The sequence below is a fragment of the Equus quagga genome, chromosome 4 (assembly GCF_021613505.1).
Source record: "Equus quagga isolate Etosha38 chromosome 4, UCLA_HA_Equagga_1.0, whole genome shotgun sequence".
In the NCBI taxonomy this organism is placed as follows: domain Eukaryota; kingdom Metazoa; phylum Chordata; class Mammalia; order Perissodactyla; family Equidae; genus Equus; species Equus quagga.
Genome location: NC_060270.1, coordinates 51985197 through 52004739, shown reverse-complemented (window position 1 = coordinate 52004739; position 19543 = coordinate 51985197). Strand labels below are relative to the sequence as shown.

General features: G+C 36.5%; 1 protein-coding gene across 12 annotated transcripts in view; it reads right to left on the bottom strand.

Annotated features, from left to right (window-relative positions):
• ZBBX (zinc finger B-box domain containing) overlaps nucleotides 1-19543 on the bottom strand; it is a 108838-nt gene that overhangs the window by 12286 nt on the left and 77009 nt on the right. For 11 of the 12 annotated variants that reach the window (XM_046657793.1, XM_046657796.1, XM_046657787.1 and 8 more), the window contains 3 exons: nucleotides 17794-18101; nucleotides 14221-14374; nucleotides 13341-13457 (listed from right to left, as the gene is read on the bottom strand). In XM_046657793.1, the coding sequence (XP_046513749.1) occupies nucleotides 13341-13457; nucleotides 14221-14374; nucleotides 17794-18101 (579 nt within the window). The remainder of the gene's footprint in view (nucleotides 1-13340; nucleotides 13458-14220; nucleotides 14375-17793; nucleotides 18102-19543) is intronic. The other variant, XM_046657799.1, reaches the window with a different exon arrangement.

The following is a 19543-nucleotide window of genomic DNA, read 5'->3' as shown; positions in this document are numbered from 1 at the left end:
GTAAAATTCATGCAACAGAGTTTATGAGAAAGTGAACTTTACATTATCATCCATTCTGGTTTACCACAATTTGTTAATCTCAAGTCACTTTTGCTATGTCATAAAGAACGGTTCTGGGTTATTTTCCCCTAATTTCTCTACATTCAGAAAAAGACAAACTAATTTTAATATTAACTAGAGCAAAATCATCTGTAAACCAAGTCAATTCCAGAACAATTCAACACTCAATCTTATAATCTATCCCATAGCCAACCACTGTGCCAAGTTTCTTAAATTCTAGGACGATACCACACTGTGCCTTGTTAGAGAAAAAACCTTTAGGATAAACATGGTACCACTTCTTAGTGAACCAATTTACTTGATGATATGTAATATTTTTCTATTAAAACAAATATGGAGAAAAAATAGGCTAGTATGCAAAATCTTTTAGAAAAACACAAGCTTTAAAGGAACTGAGATCACATCTCTCATTTTCCTGAGTTGACTCTCTGCTGCTTTATAGGGTACTTTACTGGAAAAGTTCCAGAAGCACACATCTAAGCCAGGTTATTACTTTGTTTCACTAAGGCAGTCATCATTTTGTCTTGACCTATTTCAAAGGTTGATTTAGTTGGTTTCTTCAGCATGTATGTTTCTTTCATAGTAGGAAAAAGAAATCCCTTCAAATCTTACTCTAACACAACATAACTATATATATATGTATATATACATCATTTGGTATTGCTCACAAGATCCTTTAATAAAGGCCAAGGGAATATTTAAGGTACAAATTTAGAAATTCATAGTGCAGATATATTTTTAAATGTACTGAATCATTGTTCTGATTTAGCTAAGTATATATATATTAAATATAAATAATTTATAAGATAACCTTGCATTCCCTTAACACAAATTTACTTTGTATAAAATATTGGATTCTTTAAAGAAATGCATTGTCATTAACATAAAAATCATCATTTGACTGAACATACGCCGTATAATATTATGCCCACTCTATTGACTCAGAGGAAAATGTAAAACTCAGAAGAGTAGCTACAGACAGCTGTCATGTCTCAATATTTAATAACTACTGAGTTTGTCTTTTTTTTTTAATGTAAAAGATCTCCTTTGAATGTAGCCAGTACCCAAAGAAGAATCTTAATGCAGTATGTAATTATTTAAGCAATTAAAACTGACTAAGGTAAGTCCCAAAGGGCACCAATTTTAATGAACATTTCAGAAATCAATTTTGAAAACAACTTTTGTTGGAATGAAATTATGAATAAATTAAAATAAGACTCTGACCTTTTTGTGTCTATTTGCATTCAGAGACAATTTTGAAGAAAAATAACTGATAAAAATGTGCCTATGCTTTAAGAAAAATAAATGTAAATATCCCTAAGAATTATTATTATTTTTTTTAAGATTGGCACCTGAGCTAACAACTGTTGCCAATCTTTTTTTTTTTTGTTTTATGCTTTATCTCCCCAAATCCCCCCGGTACATAGTTGTGTATCTTAGTTGTGGGTCCTTCTAGTTGTGGTATGTGGGAGGCCACCTCAATGTGGCCTGACAAGTGGTGCCATGTCCTCACCCAGGATCCGAACCAGTGAAACCCTGGGCTGCTGCAGTGGAGCACACGAACTTAAACACTCGGCCACGGGGCTGGCCCCCCTAGGAATTATTTTAATGCTAAAATTTGGAATGATTTCCCTCTTGTAGTATGTAAATAATCAATATTTTATTCACAGCCATCAAAAAAAGCAACTTTCCATTTCTGCATCCTGAAGCAGTGGTCAGAACAGCAATAGTCAAAACACAGGTCAGTGAGTATAACAGTGGTTCAACTATATAAATTGAAACTTTCAGATCTATGGAGAAAATCATACCCTTCTACCTGTATTGTGCTTTGTCTCAGTCAAGTAAAAATAAAAGAAACTTAGAACTCCTATTAAAATAAAACAAACACATGGAAGATGAAAGAGCTGGACTTCTGCCAACACAGGCAAATATGAGGTGAGAAAAATTTGACATAATGCAGATGCCCTTCGGAAAATTCAGGAGAGTACAAACACTTGCTAAACTCGTCTAACAACATCTGGTTGCCACAGTGTTAGAGGTTAATTGATCCCAACTGACAAAAAAATGTACACTGGGGATGGGTTGGACTTATGATTAGCACACAGCAAAGAGACAGACCATCTTTCTTACTGGAAAGAAGTTCAAAGTGTAATTGAAAGTACCTAAAACATAGAAAGAGACAGAAGAGCCTTCAGTTTGGTCCTTGATCTGATTTATTTATTTAGTTCATTCAGGAGAGTATGTCATTCCCTCTAATGTTTCCTGTATAAGCTTATTAATGTCATTGCTAGGGTTAAGATTTGAAACACAGTGAAGGCTGGCACTAATGAAAAATTCCAGGATTGAAGGGATCATTCTGTAATTTTTTAAAAGTCCAGTTTGTAGATTAAAAACATAAATTCATTTTGGAGTAACTTGTGCCATCACTGGCAACGTAATCTTAGGAAATTATAGGTTAACATTGATCACAGTTACACTCTAAATATAACAAAAGAAATTGTCCTTGGTATTAGCTAAAGAATATATGTGCTCTATGATTATGAGACCAAGCCAAATATTGGGAAAATAGAATAAAAGGGTGCCAATGGACACAAGAATGCTGATAAGGACATGAAAAATATGAATCACTCACTGAACAGTATTTAATACAACAATAATTGTTATTGCAATTCTAAGTATAAACATTAGAAGTGGATGAAACATAAGCAGAGCAACACGCTTTTTACATAGTGTTTCAATAACAACGTTCTGATCAAAGGACTCAATATTTTATTCCTGAATAAAAGTTGCAAAACATTTTTCTCTTTTGATATTCTTGCTCCACTGTGTGATTTACTGAGAAGTTATACATGAAAAAGAAAAATGTATTTTCTAAGAGTTCTTGAAACATACATGGAAATTTTATTTAGCAGCATGGTTTAGTAGAAACTTATTGTCTAGTCTTACTGAATTAGAAACCAGCCTGTGACCTGAGATATAAAAATTCATATTTCACCTGTAAAATTAAGGAGTTAGAATGATGTCTCAAATCCCCTCAACTCTAAGAACCTATGAATTAATACCCAATCCAACTTAATTTTCAAATCATTTTGAAATCCTAAAACTGCCAGGCACTGTGTTGGGATCAGCGTATTCAAAAGTGACTAACGAGAGATCTCATCAAGATGATGGCGTAGGCAGACTCTGAACTGACCTCGTCACACAAACACAGCGAGGTTACAACTATTCTTGGAAAAATTACCCTGGAGAGAAAACTGAAAATTGAATAAAAAGAACCCCCACAACAAGGTACAGTCATGACTGAGGTGGAAGAGGCAGAACTTCCTTCTGGAGAGAACAAAGCCACCTTTGTGAACCGTGGACCTTCACAGCTGGCTGGGCGGGAGCTGCCCTAAGTATGGAGAAGTGGGGACCTTAATGGGGGTACATTACTGATATAAGCATCCTTCAGACTCAGCACAACTGAGACGAGTGTCCTACTATCTGGCTTCCTGCCTCTTAACTGCAACTGGGGATACCCCTAGAAAAGCTATCAGAGGAAAGCTAGAAAAAACCTGGCTCTTAAAGGGCCCGTGAACAAACTCACTCATCTCAGAGAGCAACCTAAAATCGCCAAAAAGGCAGCTGCACAGTCCATTGATGAAAAGAACTCACCTGGTAGGCTCTGGGTGGATCTCGGTGAGAAGAGAGATCTCTCCAGAGACTGAGACTTTGGTGGCAGCCATTTGTTGAGACCTAATACAGGCGTGCTGACACAGAGGCTGGCAGATGCCATTGAAGTTCTTCCCCTAGCATGATAGCCCAGGGGTCTGCCACACCCACTAGAGTGCAGATTTAATCCAGTTTAGCCAGGGCAGGAAACCCAGCCTAGAGACCAGCCCTACCCAACAGCAAGTCCTCAGTCTGCTTGTTGGCCTGCATAGACTGGGAGCCTTGATCCTCTACAGGCAGGTAAGTGTGTCCACCTCTGTGGGGCAGGGCCTGTGTGAGTACTAGGTGAACTGTGGGGGCCATTGGTGGTGAGGTGGAGGGCCTCTGCAGTTCGACAACTGGGTATGCTCCAGGAGGTCAGGAAGTGTGCACAGACCAGGGCTGTATTGACACTGTGTGTGGACCTGTGGCAGGGTGGGGCTTATCAGTAGCAGAAGACCTGTGCTTCACAATCAGCCACAAAAAGGATTGACTCTACCTTCCAAAGCCTGAAACAATTGGGAGCTCCCATGCCTAGGGCCAGCCCCACTCAGCTGCAACCCTAAGAGAGCTGACAATAGCCTTGCAGGCCTGAGGCCTACAGCAACTGTAAGCCCCTGAGCTTAGCAACCAGGTAGACTGGGTAAATACTCAATTAACAGGAAAACTGAAACAGGAGTGTGCTATTAGACCTTTCATCCAACGGTTCTGAGCCTCCCCAAGCCCAAGTCACAAACAGCTGGTCAGGGAGGGAAAGACGAGACTCCCTGGGTGCCTGGAGTAAGCACAACCCTGCCACAGCAGAAGGACACAAGTAGCCCAAACAGGAGAGTCACTCCTGGATCATTTGGACCAGTGATGAGAGGGAAGCACACTGCTGAGCCTCAAAAAGCTTCTCTTACATAAGGACACTTCTCCAAGATCGGAAGACATATCTGACTCACCTAATACATAGCTATAAGCACAGAGAAAGAGTCATAATGAGGAGGCAAAGGAATACATTCCAAGCCAGGGAACAGGACAAAAACCCAGAAAAAGAACTAAATGAAAGAGAAAGAAGCAATTTACCTGACAAAGAGTTCAAACAAAAACTCTTAAGGATGCTAGCTGATATGGGAAGAAGACTGGATGAACACAGTGAGAACATCAACAAAGAATTGGAAAATACAAAAAAGAAACAATCAGAAATGAAGAATACAATACTGAAAATGAAAAATTGACTAGAGGGACTCAATAGCAGAGTAGATGATACAGAAGAATGGATCAGCGAGCTGGACACAAGACTAGAGGAAATCACCTAAGCTGAACAGATCAAAGAAAAAAGAATTAGACAGAATGAGAACAGCCTAGTGGAACTCTGGGACAATATCAAGTGCACTAACACTTGTATTATAGGTGTCCCAGAAGGACAAGAGAGAGACAAAGGTGTAGACAAGCTATTTGAAGAAATACTAGCTGAAAACTTTCCTAACCTAAGGAAAGAAACAGACATCCAAGTACAGGAGCTCAAAGAGCACCAAACAAGATAAACCCACAGAGGCACACACCAAGACACATTATAATTAAAATGTACAAAAGTAAAGATAAAGAGAGAAACATAAAAGTGGCAAGAGAAAGACAACAAGTGACATACAAAAGAAAGTACATAAGGCTATCGGTGGACTTCTCAGCCAAAACCCTACAGGGTAGAAGGGAGTGGCATGACATATTTAAAGTGTGAAAGGAAAAAACCTACAGCCAAGAATACTCTATCCATCAAAGTTATCTGTCAGAATGGAAGGAGAGAGAAAGAGCTTCCCAGATGAGCAAAAATTAAGAGTTTATCACCAAGACACCAGTTCTACAAGAAATGCTGAAGGGACTTATTTAAGTGGGAAAGAGAAGACCACAAATAGAGATAAGAAAATTAAAAAAAAAAAAAAACAGGCAATAAAATCACTATCACTGGTAAAGGCAAAAATACAGTAAAGGTAGCAGATCAACCACCTGTGAAGATGATATATAGGTTAAAAGACAAAAGTACTAAAGTTACCTATTTCAATGTTAAGAAGGTAATGGATAGACACACACAAAACAAGAGATGAGATTTGATTTCAAAAACATAAAATGTGGGAGGTGGGGATTAAAAGAGTAGAGCTTTTAGAAAGAGCTCAAGCTAAAAAGAATATCAACTCAATCTAGACTGCTATATACATAGAATATTATACAGAAACCTCATGGTCATCACAAACTAGAAACCTATAATAAGTAAACAAATAAGTAAGAGGAAATAAATCAAGCATATTACTAAAGAAAGTCATCAAACCACAAGGGAAGAGAGCAAGAGAAGAAAGGAAGAGAGAAGAACTACTAAAACACCCAGAAAAAAGAAAGTAACAAAATGGCAATAAATACATATTTATCAATAGCTACTTTAAATGTCAACAGACTAATTACTGAATCAAAAGACATAGGGTGACCGACTGGATGAAAAAACAAGATCCATATTTATACGGCATACAAGAGACACACTTCAGCACTAAAAACACTCACAAACTGAAGGTGAAAGGAGGAAAAAGATACTCCATGCAAATGGCACAGAAAAGAATGAGAGGGTAGCAATACGTATATCAGACAAAATAGACTTTAAAACAAAACCATAACAAGAGACAAAGAAGGACACTACATAATGATAAAGGGAATAATCAAACAAGGTGATATAACACTTGTAAATATGTATGCACCCAACATAGGAGCACCTAAATATATAAAGCAACTATTAACAGACATAAAAGGAGAAATAGACAGTAACACAGTAATAGTAGGGGACTTTAACACTCCACTTACACTGATGGATAGATCATCCAAATAGAAGATCAATAAGGAAACACCGGCCGTAAACGACACCTCAGACCAGATAGACTTAGTAGATACATATAGAACATTCCATCCAAAAACCACAAAATACACATTCTTTTCAAATGTACATGGAACATTCTCCAGGATTGATCATATATTAGACCACAAAACAAGTCTCAATTTAAGAAGATTTAAGAAATTTTCTTGAATTTAAGAAAATTTAAGAAGAGTGAAATAATACCAACCATTTTTCTGACCACCAAGGTATGAAACTAAAAATCAACTACAGGAAGAAAATCAGAAAAGCCACAAAAATGTAGAGATTAAACAAAATGCTACTGAACAACGATTGGGTCAATGAAGAAATCAAAGGAGAAATCAAAAAAATACCTAGAGACAAATGAAAATGAAAATATGACATGCCAAAATCTATGGGATACAACAATAGTGGTTCTAAGAAGAAACTTTATAGCAATTCAGGCCTATCTCAACAAACAAGAAAAATTCCAAATAAATGATCTAACAGTGCACCTAAAGGAACTGGAAACAGAAGTACAAACAAAGCCCAAATATAGCAGAAGGAAGGAAATAATAAAAATCAAAGCAGAAATAAATGAAATAGAGAATAAAAAAACAATAACAAAAATTAATGAAACCAAGATCTGGTTATTTGAAAAGATAAAAAAATTTGACAAACCTTTAGCTAGACTCATCAAGAAAAAGAGAGAGAAGGCTCAAATAAATAAAATCAGAAATGAAAGAGGAGAAATTACAATGGACACTGCAGAAATACAAAAGATTACAAGAGAATACTATGAAAAGCTATACTCCAACAAATTGGATAATCATGAAGAAATGGATAAATTCTTAGAATCATACAGACTTCCAAAACTAGATCAAGAAGAAGTAGAGAATTTGAATAAACCAATCACCAGTAAAGAGATTGAAACAGTAATCAAAAACCTCCCAAAAAATAAAAGTCCAGGACCAGATGGCTTCCCTGGTGAATTCTACCAAACTTTCAAAGAGGACTTAATGCCTATCCTTCTCAAACTCCTCCAAAAAACTGATGAGGAGAGGAGGTTTCCTAACTTATTCTACAAAGCCAACATTATCCTGATACCAAAACCAGACAAGGACAACACAAAAAAAGAAAATTACAGGCCAATATCGCTGACGAACATCGATGCAAAAATCCTCAACAAAATACTAGCAAATCGAATACAACAATACATTAAAAAGATCATACATCATGATCAAGTGGGTTTTATTCCAGGGATGCAGGGATGGTTCAAAATCTGCAAATCAAACAATGTGATACACCACATTAACAAAATGAAGAGTAAAAATCACGTGCTCATCTCAATAGATGCAGATAAAGCATTTGACAAGATACAGCATCCATTTACGAAAAAAACTCTAAATAAACTGGATATAGAAGGAAAATACCTCAATATAATAAAGGCCATATATGACAAACCCACAGCTAATATTCTCAATGGAGAAAAACTGAACACTATCCCTCTAGGAACAGGAACCAGACAAGGATGCCCATTGTCACCACTCTTATCTAACGTAGTACTGGAAATCCTAGCCAGAGCAATCAGGCAACAAAAATAAATAAAAGGGATCCACATTAGACAGGAAGAAGTGAAACTGTCACTATTTGTGGATGACATGATTTTATATATAGAAAACCCTAAAGAATCCACGAAAAAAATTTAGAAATAATAAATGAATACAGTCAAGTCACAGGATACAAAATCAACATACAAAACTCAGTTGCCTTTCTATACACTAACAATGAAGTAGCAGAAAGAGAAATTAAGAATACAATCTCAACTACAATTACAACATAAAGAATAGAATACCTAGGAATAAACTTAACCAAAGAGCTGAAAGATCTGTACACCAAAAACTATAAACCAATGCTGAAAGAAATTGAAGAAGACACAGAAATGGAAAGATATTCTGTGCTCTTGGATTGGAAGAATTAACATCCTTAAAATGTCTATACTTCTTAAAGCAACCTATAGATTCCATGCAATCCCTATCAAAGTTCCAATAACATTTTTCACAGAAACAGAACAAAGAATCCTAAAATTTATCTGGAACAACAAAAGACCCCGAATAGCCAAAGGAATCCTGAGGGAAAAAAACAAAGCTGGAGGTATCACACTCCCTGATTTCAAAATATACTACCAACCTCTAGCAACCAAAACAGCATGGTGCTGGCACAAAAATAGACACATAGATCAATGGAACACAACCAAGAGCCCAGAAATAAGCCCACACATCAACGGACAGCTAATTTTAGACAAGGGAGCCAAGAGCATACAATGGAGAAAGGAGAATCTCTTCAATAAATGGTGTTGGGAAAACTGGACAGCCACATGCAAAAGAATGAAAGTAGACCATTCCCTTACACCATGCACAAAAATCAACTCAAAATGGATTAAAGACTTGAATGTAACACATGAAACTTCTGGAAGAAATCATAGTCAGCTTGCTCTTTGACATCGGTCTTAGCAGCACATTTTCAAGTACCATGTCTGACTGGGAAAGTGAAACAAAAGAAAAAATGAACAAATGGGACTACATCAAACTAAAAAGTTTCTGCACGGCAAAGGAAACCATCAACAAAACGAAAAGATAACCTAACAATTGGAAAAAGATATTTGCAAACCATATATCAGATAAGGGGTTAATATCCAAAATATACAAAGAAGTCATATGTCTCAACAACAAAAAAGCCAACAACCCAATTAAAAAATGGGCAAAAGATCTGAACAGAGATTTCTCCAAAGAAGATATACAGATGGCCAACAGGTACATGAAAATATGTTCAACATCATTAACTATCAGGGAAATGCAAATCAAAACTACAATGAGATACCACCTCATTCTGGTCAGAATGGCTATAACTAACAAGACAGGAAACAACAAGTTTTGGAGGGGAAGCGAACGCTTGTGCACTGCTGGTGGGAGTGCAAACTGGTGCAGCCACTATGGAAAACAGTATGGAGTTTCCACAGAAAATTAAGACTAGATCTACCATATGATCCAGCTATTCCACTGCTGGGTATTTATCCAAAGAACTTGAAAACACAAATGTGTAATGCACCCCTATGTTCATCCCAGCATTATTCACAATAGCCAAGACTTGGAAGCAACCTGGGTACCCATCAAGGGATGAATGGATAAGGAAGATGTGGTATATGTACACAATGGACTACTACTCAGCCATAAGAAAGGATGAAATCCAGCCATTTGTGACAACATGAATAGACCTTGAGGGAATTATGCTGAGTGAAATAAGTCAGAGGGAGAATGTCAAATACCATATGATCTCACTCATAAGTAGAACGTAAAAGCAACGACAAACAAACACATAGAAACAGAGATTGGATTGATGGTTACCAGAGGAGAAGAGGGGAGGGAGGAGGGGGGAAAGGGTTAATTAGGCACACATGTGTGGTGATGGATTATAATTGGTCTTTGGGTGGTGAATATGATGTAAGCTACACAGAATTCAAAATATATTACGATATACATCTGACAATTATATAATGTTATAATCCAATGTCACTGCTATAAAAACAAAAATTAAAATTAAAACAAAAAAAAACAAAAACAAAAACAAAAGTGAATGAGACTTTGCTCCTCCCTTCAAGTTGCACTCCAAACACCACACAGCCCTGCCATCCTGCTTCACTCATTCACAAACACTTCCTAAGCGCTGACAATGTACCAGGCTGTTTTCCATCACTGAGAATACACCAATGAACAGGACAGGTTAGGTCCTTGCTTTCTTTCTTACCAAGGGCAGGGTGAGCAGAAAATAAACAAGTAAAATAATTTCATCTAAGGATAGGTTCTATGAGAAAGATACAAGAACGTAAACATGATCCAGGTACTCAAGAGGTGAGCATTGGATACCGTGGTTTCAGAAGGCCTCTCTAAGGAGGCAGCATTCAAGCTGAGATGGAATAATGAGAAAGAATCAATCATACGCAAAAGGGTGTGAAGATGGAGAGAGAAGCTGCAGAGCATTCTGGACCAGAGGGAAGAGCAAATTCTAAAGCTATGAAGTGAGTAAGGGTAAAGCCTAAGAACAGAAAGAAAGCCAGTGTGGCTGTAATGTGCGAGAAGATGCGGTTAGGAGAGAGGGCAGGGCCAACTCAGGTACTGCTGTGTGATGCATGATAAGGAACATAATTTTTTTCTATCTTATATAAGAAGCTATGGAATGCTTTTAAGCAGGAGATTGACAAGACACAATTTATGGTTTAAGTTTGCAGAAAATGTGATTCACTCCTTATAAACTATAAACAAATTTATGACTATAAATATAAACAATTCACTCACTAACTAAAAGCAGTAGAATAAGACGGAAATTAATCATAGCAACATATTTTGGAGAGAGGCATAAGAGAAACTGAGAGACTAATGAGAGATGATGGACAACTGGCTTGGGCTCATCTTGAGCAATAAAGATAGAAGTGGTTAGATTTGGGATCAGTTTCAGAACTGAAATCAGCAGGATTTAGGAGTGAATAGGATGTGGTGGGTAAGAAAGAGTCAAGATGACTCCAGGTTTCAGACTCATCAACGTTTGCATGACTGTGTTATACAGAGACAGGAAAATGGAGCAGGGGAGGAGTAGGTTTTGGCAGGGGGCAGGGAGAATCAATGGATGCTGCTAAACACACGTCTTCATAGCTGTCATGTTTTTACATTCACAAACTTAAAAATCTTACAGAGATAGGAATTCCTTTATAAACTGGCATCAGTTCAGAATATAAGATTTCTATAACTTGTGGCATAACCAGGAAAGTTTTATTTTCATTTCAGGCCACTACCTCTGTCCAGAAAGTCATTTCCTCTGCTCCTAACTGGTAAATCTTATTAATTCTTTAAGATTCAGCTGAAATGTCACATAGTCTCTAATATTTGCATATCTACGCTTTTCAATGGCAAAGCAATTATTCTACCATCTCCATTCCTAAAAGACTGAAGAAGTAACTATCTCATGTACTATCATTAATTACCTATCAATTTCCAAAATTGATAAGTAATCTACATTACTCCTAGTCCTTTTATACAACTTATATAAGCGTAATTTAAGTGTTTCTATATATATAACGGTTATCTCAAATATGATCTTTGGACTGTCTACATCAGCACAACATGAAGTTGTTGATAAAATGAATGCAAATTCCTGGACCTTATCTCAGCCTGAATGAATCAGAATCTCTAATAGCGAAGGGGAGAGATCCACATTACAACAGCCTTCCCCAGTGATGATGCTCACACTGGCCTTTGAGAACCCCTGCACTGAACTCTAAGCTCCTGGGCTACGGGATGGGGCCTCATTTTGTATCATCAGTGTCTGGCCATGCCTGGCCTAAGATAGGTGCTCCTGCAAATGTCTTTTATAGTAAACTGTTGATTTCAACTGATCACTCCAAACTGATACTTAAAGGCATTTGGCTACTTATTTATAAAGATCTGCCGTAGTAACAAATTTCTCATAGCATAAATGTGAACATGTTTTCATCAGTATACAGTGACTTAAAACAGTTCCTTTGACTGCCTCAGAAGAAGCATCCAGAATTTCTGAAGCTGCTCTAAACACTGATGTGAGAATAGGTACCTAATTATAGCGCCAAAAAACATTCATCATAAATGGATTTTTTTTTACTAAAAAACAACCTTTTAAATCTGACAGTGTCTCAACATAAATGCATACGGAAAGGATCTAAGCTAGCCAAGGAGTTTTAATCATAGGGTTCAGGGCAAGAGAGAAATATAAATCTTACATATTTGGAAAAATCGTATGTAGTTAAATTTCTGGCTTGAAGATGGCCTTCAAATGCAGACAAATAGCTTCCTTTATCAAGTGTTCCTGCTAAACCGTGAGCTCCTAAGTTCAGGGAACATGACTTACGCTTCCCTTTTCCCCCAGGGCCCAGCACAGTGGCAACACACTCAACACATGTGTGTTGAATTGCCTCAATTCATTAGTCATCTACGGCAACTTCATACAAAATTCAGCAAAAAGTAAATCTACTTTAGTAGATATTATCAGATAACAATAATGACCTAATAATACTGCTGATTTTAATGATGTCAAAATTGTCTGCATACACTCACTAGAAAAATATTACAACGAGCATTCAACATGTCAAATAGTTACCCTATAGACAATCTTGCAATTATTTTGGTTAGAGAATGGAGTTAACTGAAATCAAGATTCCAGGGTTAACACACTCAGCATTAGTTTTAGAACAGAGGTGTCTTAACCACGGCTACAAGTCCCAATTTTAACCTAAGCCATTCATTTCACAAATGGCTACGTCTGATCGTAATATGAACCAAGTGGAAGAGTATGCAAACTCTAGGATAAATACACTGTTTCTTGAAAGTGTAATGAAACCGAGTATGTATTTTATAAAGGTTGTTCAAAATATACACCATTATCTTGAGCTACATTTTAAAAATATTATTTCCTATAACATTGTTACAGAAAATAACTAAGACTGTAACTCATGTTTTTGAGAAGAACACAGTAATGAGCGCTGTTGTTTTTTTGGTTTAGGAAGAAAAGTCCAGGACAGTTAGTTAACATGAGTAAGTTTAAATTATGAAAGTGTGAAAGCTCATTTTCAGGTGCCTAATAAACTGCTAAGCTACAAACTAATAAACAAAGTAAGCCATCAATGAGCACTGCGGCCTCTGGCGACTCTTACCCGTCTTCTGCTGAGTACCGATTGATGACGGGGTCTGGGCTCTCTGCAGAACACCCAGGGCAACTCTGTCATCAGCATACGCGCTTATGCTACACTCTGGGACCCATTCTCTGTCCCCTAAGACAGAAAAATGGCAAAATAATATACATTTGAAAAAGGAGAAAACTCCCTGCTGTTGCTTTATTATGTTTATTGTCTTACTGGATAATATTCAGCTAAAAGCAACATTTACAACAGTGAGGTATATATTATAAAATACAAAATCTCATAATTATCCAATAAAAACCATTAGATTCACCTAGCTTAATAAAAAGAAAAATAAACTCTGCAAAGATATTACACACACACATTTAGATGGAAACAAATCATTTTAAAAGTATATGACAGTATAACATAAAGTATACTAGTTAGTACATGAATAGACACATTTGAATACACAGGAAATCTAAGAATATAGGTGACACCAAGACCTAGCTTTCAAAAGGAATTTATAGGTATGTCTCAGAAAGCTCACAGACCCTGAAATTTTGAGATTTGCTTTTAAGATGGCATTTAGGAGTTATCATACACTACTTAAAAGTTAATAAAGTCATTCAAAGAATTTCTATTACACAATTTAGTAAGGGCTACATTTCTAAAAGTAATTTCTCCCCAGTCTCATTATAGTTATGTTCTCTCACATTCTGATAGTAGCCTTAGACATAAATATGTGGCAACTCATACAGGGCTAATAATTTCAGCTAGGGAAGTAGAACATGATTTTATTTGTTGAACAGAATTGCCCAGTATTTCCTAAGATGAGGATGAACTGTTTTAAAAAAATGTGTGGGAAAACTATTAAGTTGGTCCATGGGCGATCTGATTTCATGTCTGAATTTACCTGCAATTGTAATCCTAGCACTGGAATAGCTGCGTTCTAAGCTAGGAGAAGGAAGTAAGTTGAGTCTTTCACTTTTATCAAAAACAAAGAATCTTTCAAGTCCTTGATATTGTTCACTTATAGGCTTACTTCTGAGGGCTATTTCTTGTAACAACTAGGAAACAAAATATTCAACAGAATTACGTTTTTTATCTCATCAAGGCGAAGCAGCACATTCGTTCATTGACACCTACTGTGTTCTTGACATGGATTCTGCCCTCATCAGGTTTAGGTTCTAGTAGTGGAGACATAAATAACACAACATTTATATAGAGTAGGTTCTGAAAAATGTGTAAAACTCAATTATTACGGTAATTATCTAAAAGCTGCCATCAATCTAAGGAGGACAGAAGTTCATGAAACAAAGGTTTTCTTTTTCCTTTCTTTCCTTTATTTTCTTCCCTCAGTGTCTTTGCATATAAATTACTCTGAAAAATAGAGTCTCTCTCATATGCTGTGCTTTTGAACTAGTGTCTTTGTCTATACATAAAATAATCTCAAAGATGAAAGTAAAATACTGATGGGAATAAATCTGATCTGACCATGGTCATAAATCCAAGTTAACAAAGTACTCATCGTGAAGCAAATATGCAAGTAGAAAACAGACAAGAGCGAGCTAAGTAATTTGTAAAGTTTATAGAGCTAGACGCTAGCAGACCTCGGTTTTGAATATAGATCTGTCTGATTTGGAGTCTAGGCTGATTCCACCACCCTATGAATTCATGTTTTGATGTGCTTTCATCTTAGGGAAGAATTTAAATGGGATTAAAAGCACATGAGTCTAGTAGGAAACAGATTAGAGACTCAGTCACGAGAGCTTTAGATGGACTTAAAATATAACCAGAGTGGCTATAAGCATTTAACAGTTCCCTAATGGATCTAATTAGTGCCCAAATGCAGTGTTTCAAGGGGGTAACCAAAACAAAGAAAATTACTATAACTCTATCCAAATTTATAAGTCATATAATAGATAAATTACAAAACCAAGCTGGTGATCAATAAAGCATTTCTTTCAAAGACAAATCTAAGTCCTCTCTACTCTTGACATCTTCACTGGCTCTTCTAGACGCTGATTACCAATTCACAGAACCCTTTCAGCTCCAGTGGAGCCCATATTTGGTCTAGACAATTGCAAATCTGAAAAGGTGTTTTAAAGCCTTGGTTGACAGATAAGAACAACGAGAGTGGGTGTGTTTGTTTTTTCCAAACTCACAAAGTTAACTATTAGTAGTTTCACAACCAGAACCAAGTGCCCCTGACTTGTCCATGTTCTTCCTGGCACGCGACCCTACCTCACTGCTGCTGCTCGACAAGTTAGTACTTAATTCCACAGGCAGTGCCACCTTTATGTAGGACTCAATTTCTGAAAAGTGAAGCGCAAAATGAACTTTCTTACACTCCATTTGGAAGTCAAGAAACGTCATTGCTGAAAATTGCCCCTACTGCTCACTCTTGAATTTTTTACTGGAGCACAACAGATTTCTAAGGAGTTTCTGCTCAGGGAATGACTTTGACTAGGAAAGGAGGAGAATAAAAACAGTTCTTGTCTAGTCATTAGGGATGAAAAGAAAGTAGATTCTACCACTATATATAAAGCACCGGGCTCCATGATGTAATCATTTACACTTACTTTTTACATTAATGGTAGAAGGGATCAAAATATGATTAGCAGTTTTTTAACATTTCAATGTTGATTATGCAATATGTAGATATGTACAACACATAACTTGACCACACAATTTAATGTCAGTAATTTAAAAGACTTGCTTCAGATATCTATATATTAGACTTTATGAGCTAATTGTATTATTGCATTGAAGTCTGCATATTCTATTCCAGTACAGGTTTTAGACTTTTGTTATACCTGAGTGTATCCATAAAAAGTTACGATTGTCTTAAATGTTTCCAAAAATGCTACCAGACTCATACTCCATGTGTTCTTTTACATTTAAATTTTAACATGTTTTTAAGATCTATCCATGTTCATAAAAGTAGCTCTATTTCATTCATTTTAACTGCTACATTGCTTTCCATTATATGAATTACCATAGATTATGTATCTGTGAGTTTTTTCTAAATGCCTTTTATTAGATTATAGAAGATAAATTCTCGCCCTGGGGCAAAGGTCAGGAAGGCTGACGTCCAGTATAGAAGAAGTGGGTTCACCGTGCTCAGGATTCTTCCTCCTATAAGCCAGCACCCTGCTTGTGCAGATGGCACCTCACCCTCTTCATGATGCCCTGTGGAACCTGAGAAATTAGAGTCCCTGTTGTTCTGTTTGCAGAAAGTCCTTCTAGGATCAATTGTTTTCTCCATTAGAGGAGGGGATAGAAAAGCCCATGTGCAGTGGGGCTTTATTTTGGGGGATCTAATATCGGCTAAATTGTGGGAATGTCTTTCTAGGAGGGATTGGGATTTACTTTTGCCAGACACATCAGAATATCAAAAGGCATGGATGAACATTGTGAATTTCCTGGCTTGGAGATTCTGAGCAAGAAATGTACATTCAAATTCTATACCTATGCTAAAGCAAGGCCCAAGATATCCATTTTTCGGGTAAGATGTTTATTGACTTGGCCCAGATCCCCTGCAGACATCCTTTTCCTTTCATCTTGCTGCACCTGTGAGAATGTTTCCTAGTGTATTCCTCCAATGACTGAGCAGACTTTAGGGATCTAAGGTTTTTGCAGAGATCTCAGTTCCAATTTCCCACTTCAAAAACGGAGAATACCTGTCATGAAGTGGGCTCAGAAATCCAATGCCCCAGACAGAAGCAGCAGCAGCTCAAGTATTCATTCTCTTACTTTTTTGGTCCCACTTTCAGTTCAGTCATCAGAGAGATTCATTTCAAATAACTTTAAAGCATTGTTAAAATATTTGACTGGCCCAATTTCCAAAAAATTTAACATTTGAATTACCCAATTTCCAAATCATTTATTATTCATAATCATGATTACCTAAGATTTTTAGTATATAGAACAGAGATTCAAATATAATTTTAAAGTTTGGCAATAGTGCAATAATGAGTTAATTTACCCTTTTTTTCCTCTAAGAAGAAACAAAAACTACACCCGTTTCTTTATTAGCAATATTCTTGAAAGAATTATCTTTTAAACCTTAAATTGACGTTAAGCCACAAAAACTGATTCTATCTACATATCTGTATTTATTTCAGTTTAACCAGTGAATATACAGTAAAAAGCTAGATGGAATTTCTTATACTAAGTTAATCATAATAATGAATTTCATTTAGAAAGTAAAAGCACTCTTAGCATGGTGCATGAGATGGGTCTTAAAGTATTATTTGTCATAGAAAACTATATGTTATAACGACATTTACTTTATTAGAATTTGTTTCATAGTCATTAACATTCTTTCCCATATGAGTCACTCTTCTATTATCTTGTGATAATACAAGGTAACATATTTTAATTTCAACAGGAAGTAGCATTTAAGAATACATTGTGTCAGTATGAAATTTTCTTATGATGTTTCCTATAAAATTTTCAATATAATAACATAATAGAGATTTACCAGTGGTGACTCTGTAGGTTTAGAATCTTCAAAGTTTGGCCTCTCATGCAGATTGCTAAATTCCAAGGATTCTTTGATGTCTTGAGATAATTTCTCCTTACTGGAAGGATTTTCTAAATCTATATTTGGCAAAGAATCCTTGCCCCTAAGTGATATGCAGGAGTCAACAGATTTTTTATTACTTTCTGTATCTATACTTTGCTCTCTGAAAGTTCTTTCCAAAAAGCTGCTTTCTCCTAATTTTTCAACCGCAGGAGAATAAACATCAGGATCCACAATGATGTCACAATCTGTATTTGAAGTTCCTGCTATTGAAAACACACATTTACAGAAGTTAAATAAATTTAAGCAAATAAACTGATTAAACTGTTCATAAACAAAAAGTTCTGTGGTGTCAACTTTTACCAGTAAACACTTTTATCAACATTTCTTTTTTTTTTTTTTTTCTGCTTTATTTCCCAAACACCCCCCCGCCCGCCCCCCGTACGTAGTTGTATATCTTAGTTGCAGGTCCTTCTAGTTGTGGGATGTGGGACGCCGCCTCAACGTGGCCTGACCAGCGGTGCCATGTCCGTGCCCAGGATCTGAACCCTGGGCCGCCGCAGCGGAGCGCGGGAACTTAACCACTCGGCCACAGAGCCGGCCCCTCAACATTTCTTTATTGAGTTCTCAGTGTTAAAATACTTTTACTCTGTTTATGTTCATAAATGATAATCATAGTTTACTTATATATACATTCGAACCTGAGTGAGACCAATGAAGGGAGCTAAGATTTTGTTTTGTAATGAAATCTTGAAATTGAGGCAAACTTTTATTTCAGCCTGTAGTTCAATTCCCACTTTCCTAGCCTCTCACCCACTCAAGTTTTACAATAGCAATTTATGAGACAAAATGCAGAGGGAACCTTATTTCCACGTTTTACTTCTTTTCCTTAGCATGCCTAGTGCTGAGCAGAGGGCAGAGGGAAATCTGCCAGATGAAAGAGCAGCAGCAGTTAGGGGCACAGAAAATGATTAAGCTGGGACACCTGCCTCTGGAAAGCCACAAAATGAGCACGATTATATTAGTCACCTACTTCATTAAGTCTGCTTTAAATAAATCACTCAGTTTAGATCACTGGTTTTCAACCTGGCGGCACAATGGAATCATCTGAAGGTACTGTTTAAAAGTGTCAGGGTATGAGCCTGACCCCAAACCAATTAAATCAGACTCTGGCAGTGGGACTCAAGCATTGTTTTGGTGTTCTCCCCCCTCCAGCAAATTCTCCAGGTGATGATAATATGCAGCCAGGGTTGTGAAACATTGGGCTAAATTTTCTGAAGAAGGAAAAGTCTTTAAAAAGCTTGCACCATATTGCTTTCAATCAAAATAAAAATGTGTATACCATTATCAAGATTGAATACTGCTTCATCTGATTATAACTATTCTCTTTCCAATATAAATATCTCATCTCTATAAATAGACCATCTAAAATAGTAGAGGCTATGACTAAAATAGTCTCTAGTGATGTAAATTCTGCCTTGCAGCCTAAAAGACCTGTTGCAATCAAAGGTTTATAAAATTCTGCAATTATACATAGTATTTAGAACTTTCACTTCTAACAACTATCACCTCTTAAATTCTGTGAGAAATGCAATAACTTATAAAAACTTTATAAAGGGTACTTAATGAAACTTCCATAATAATGATGTACTTCCCTTCTAAACTTGAATAGAAATTATCTGATTTTTTTGGTAGAAATGGATGCTGT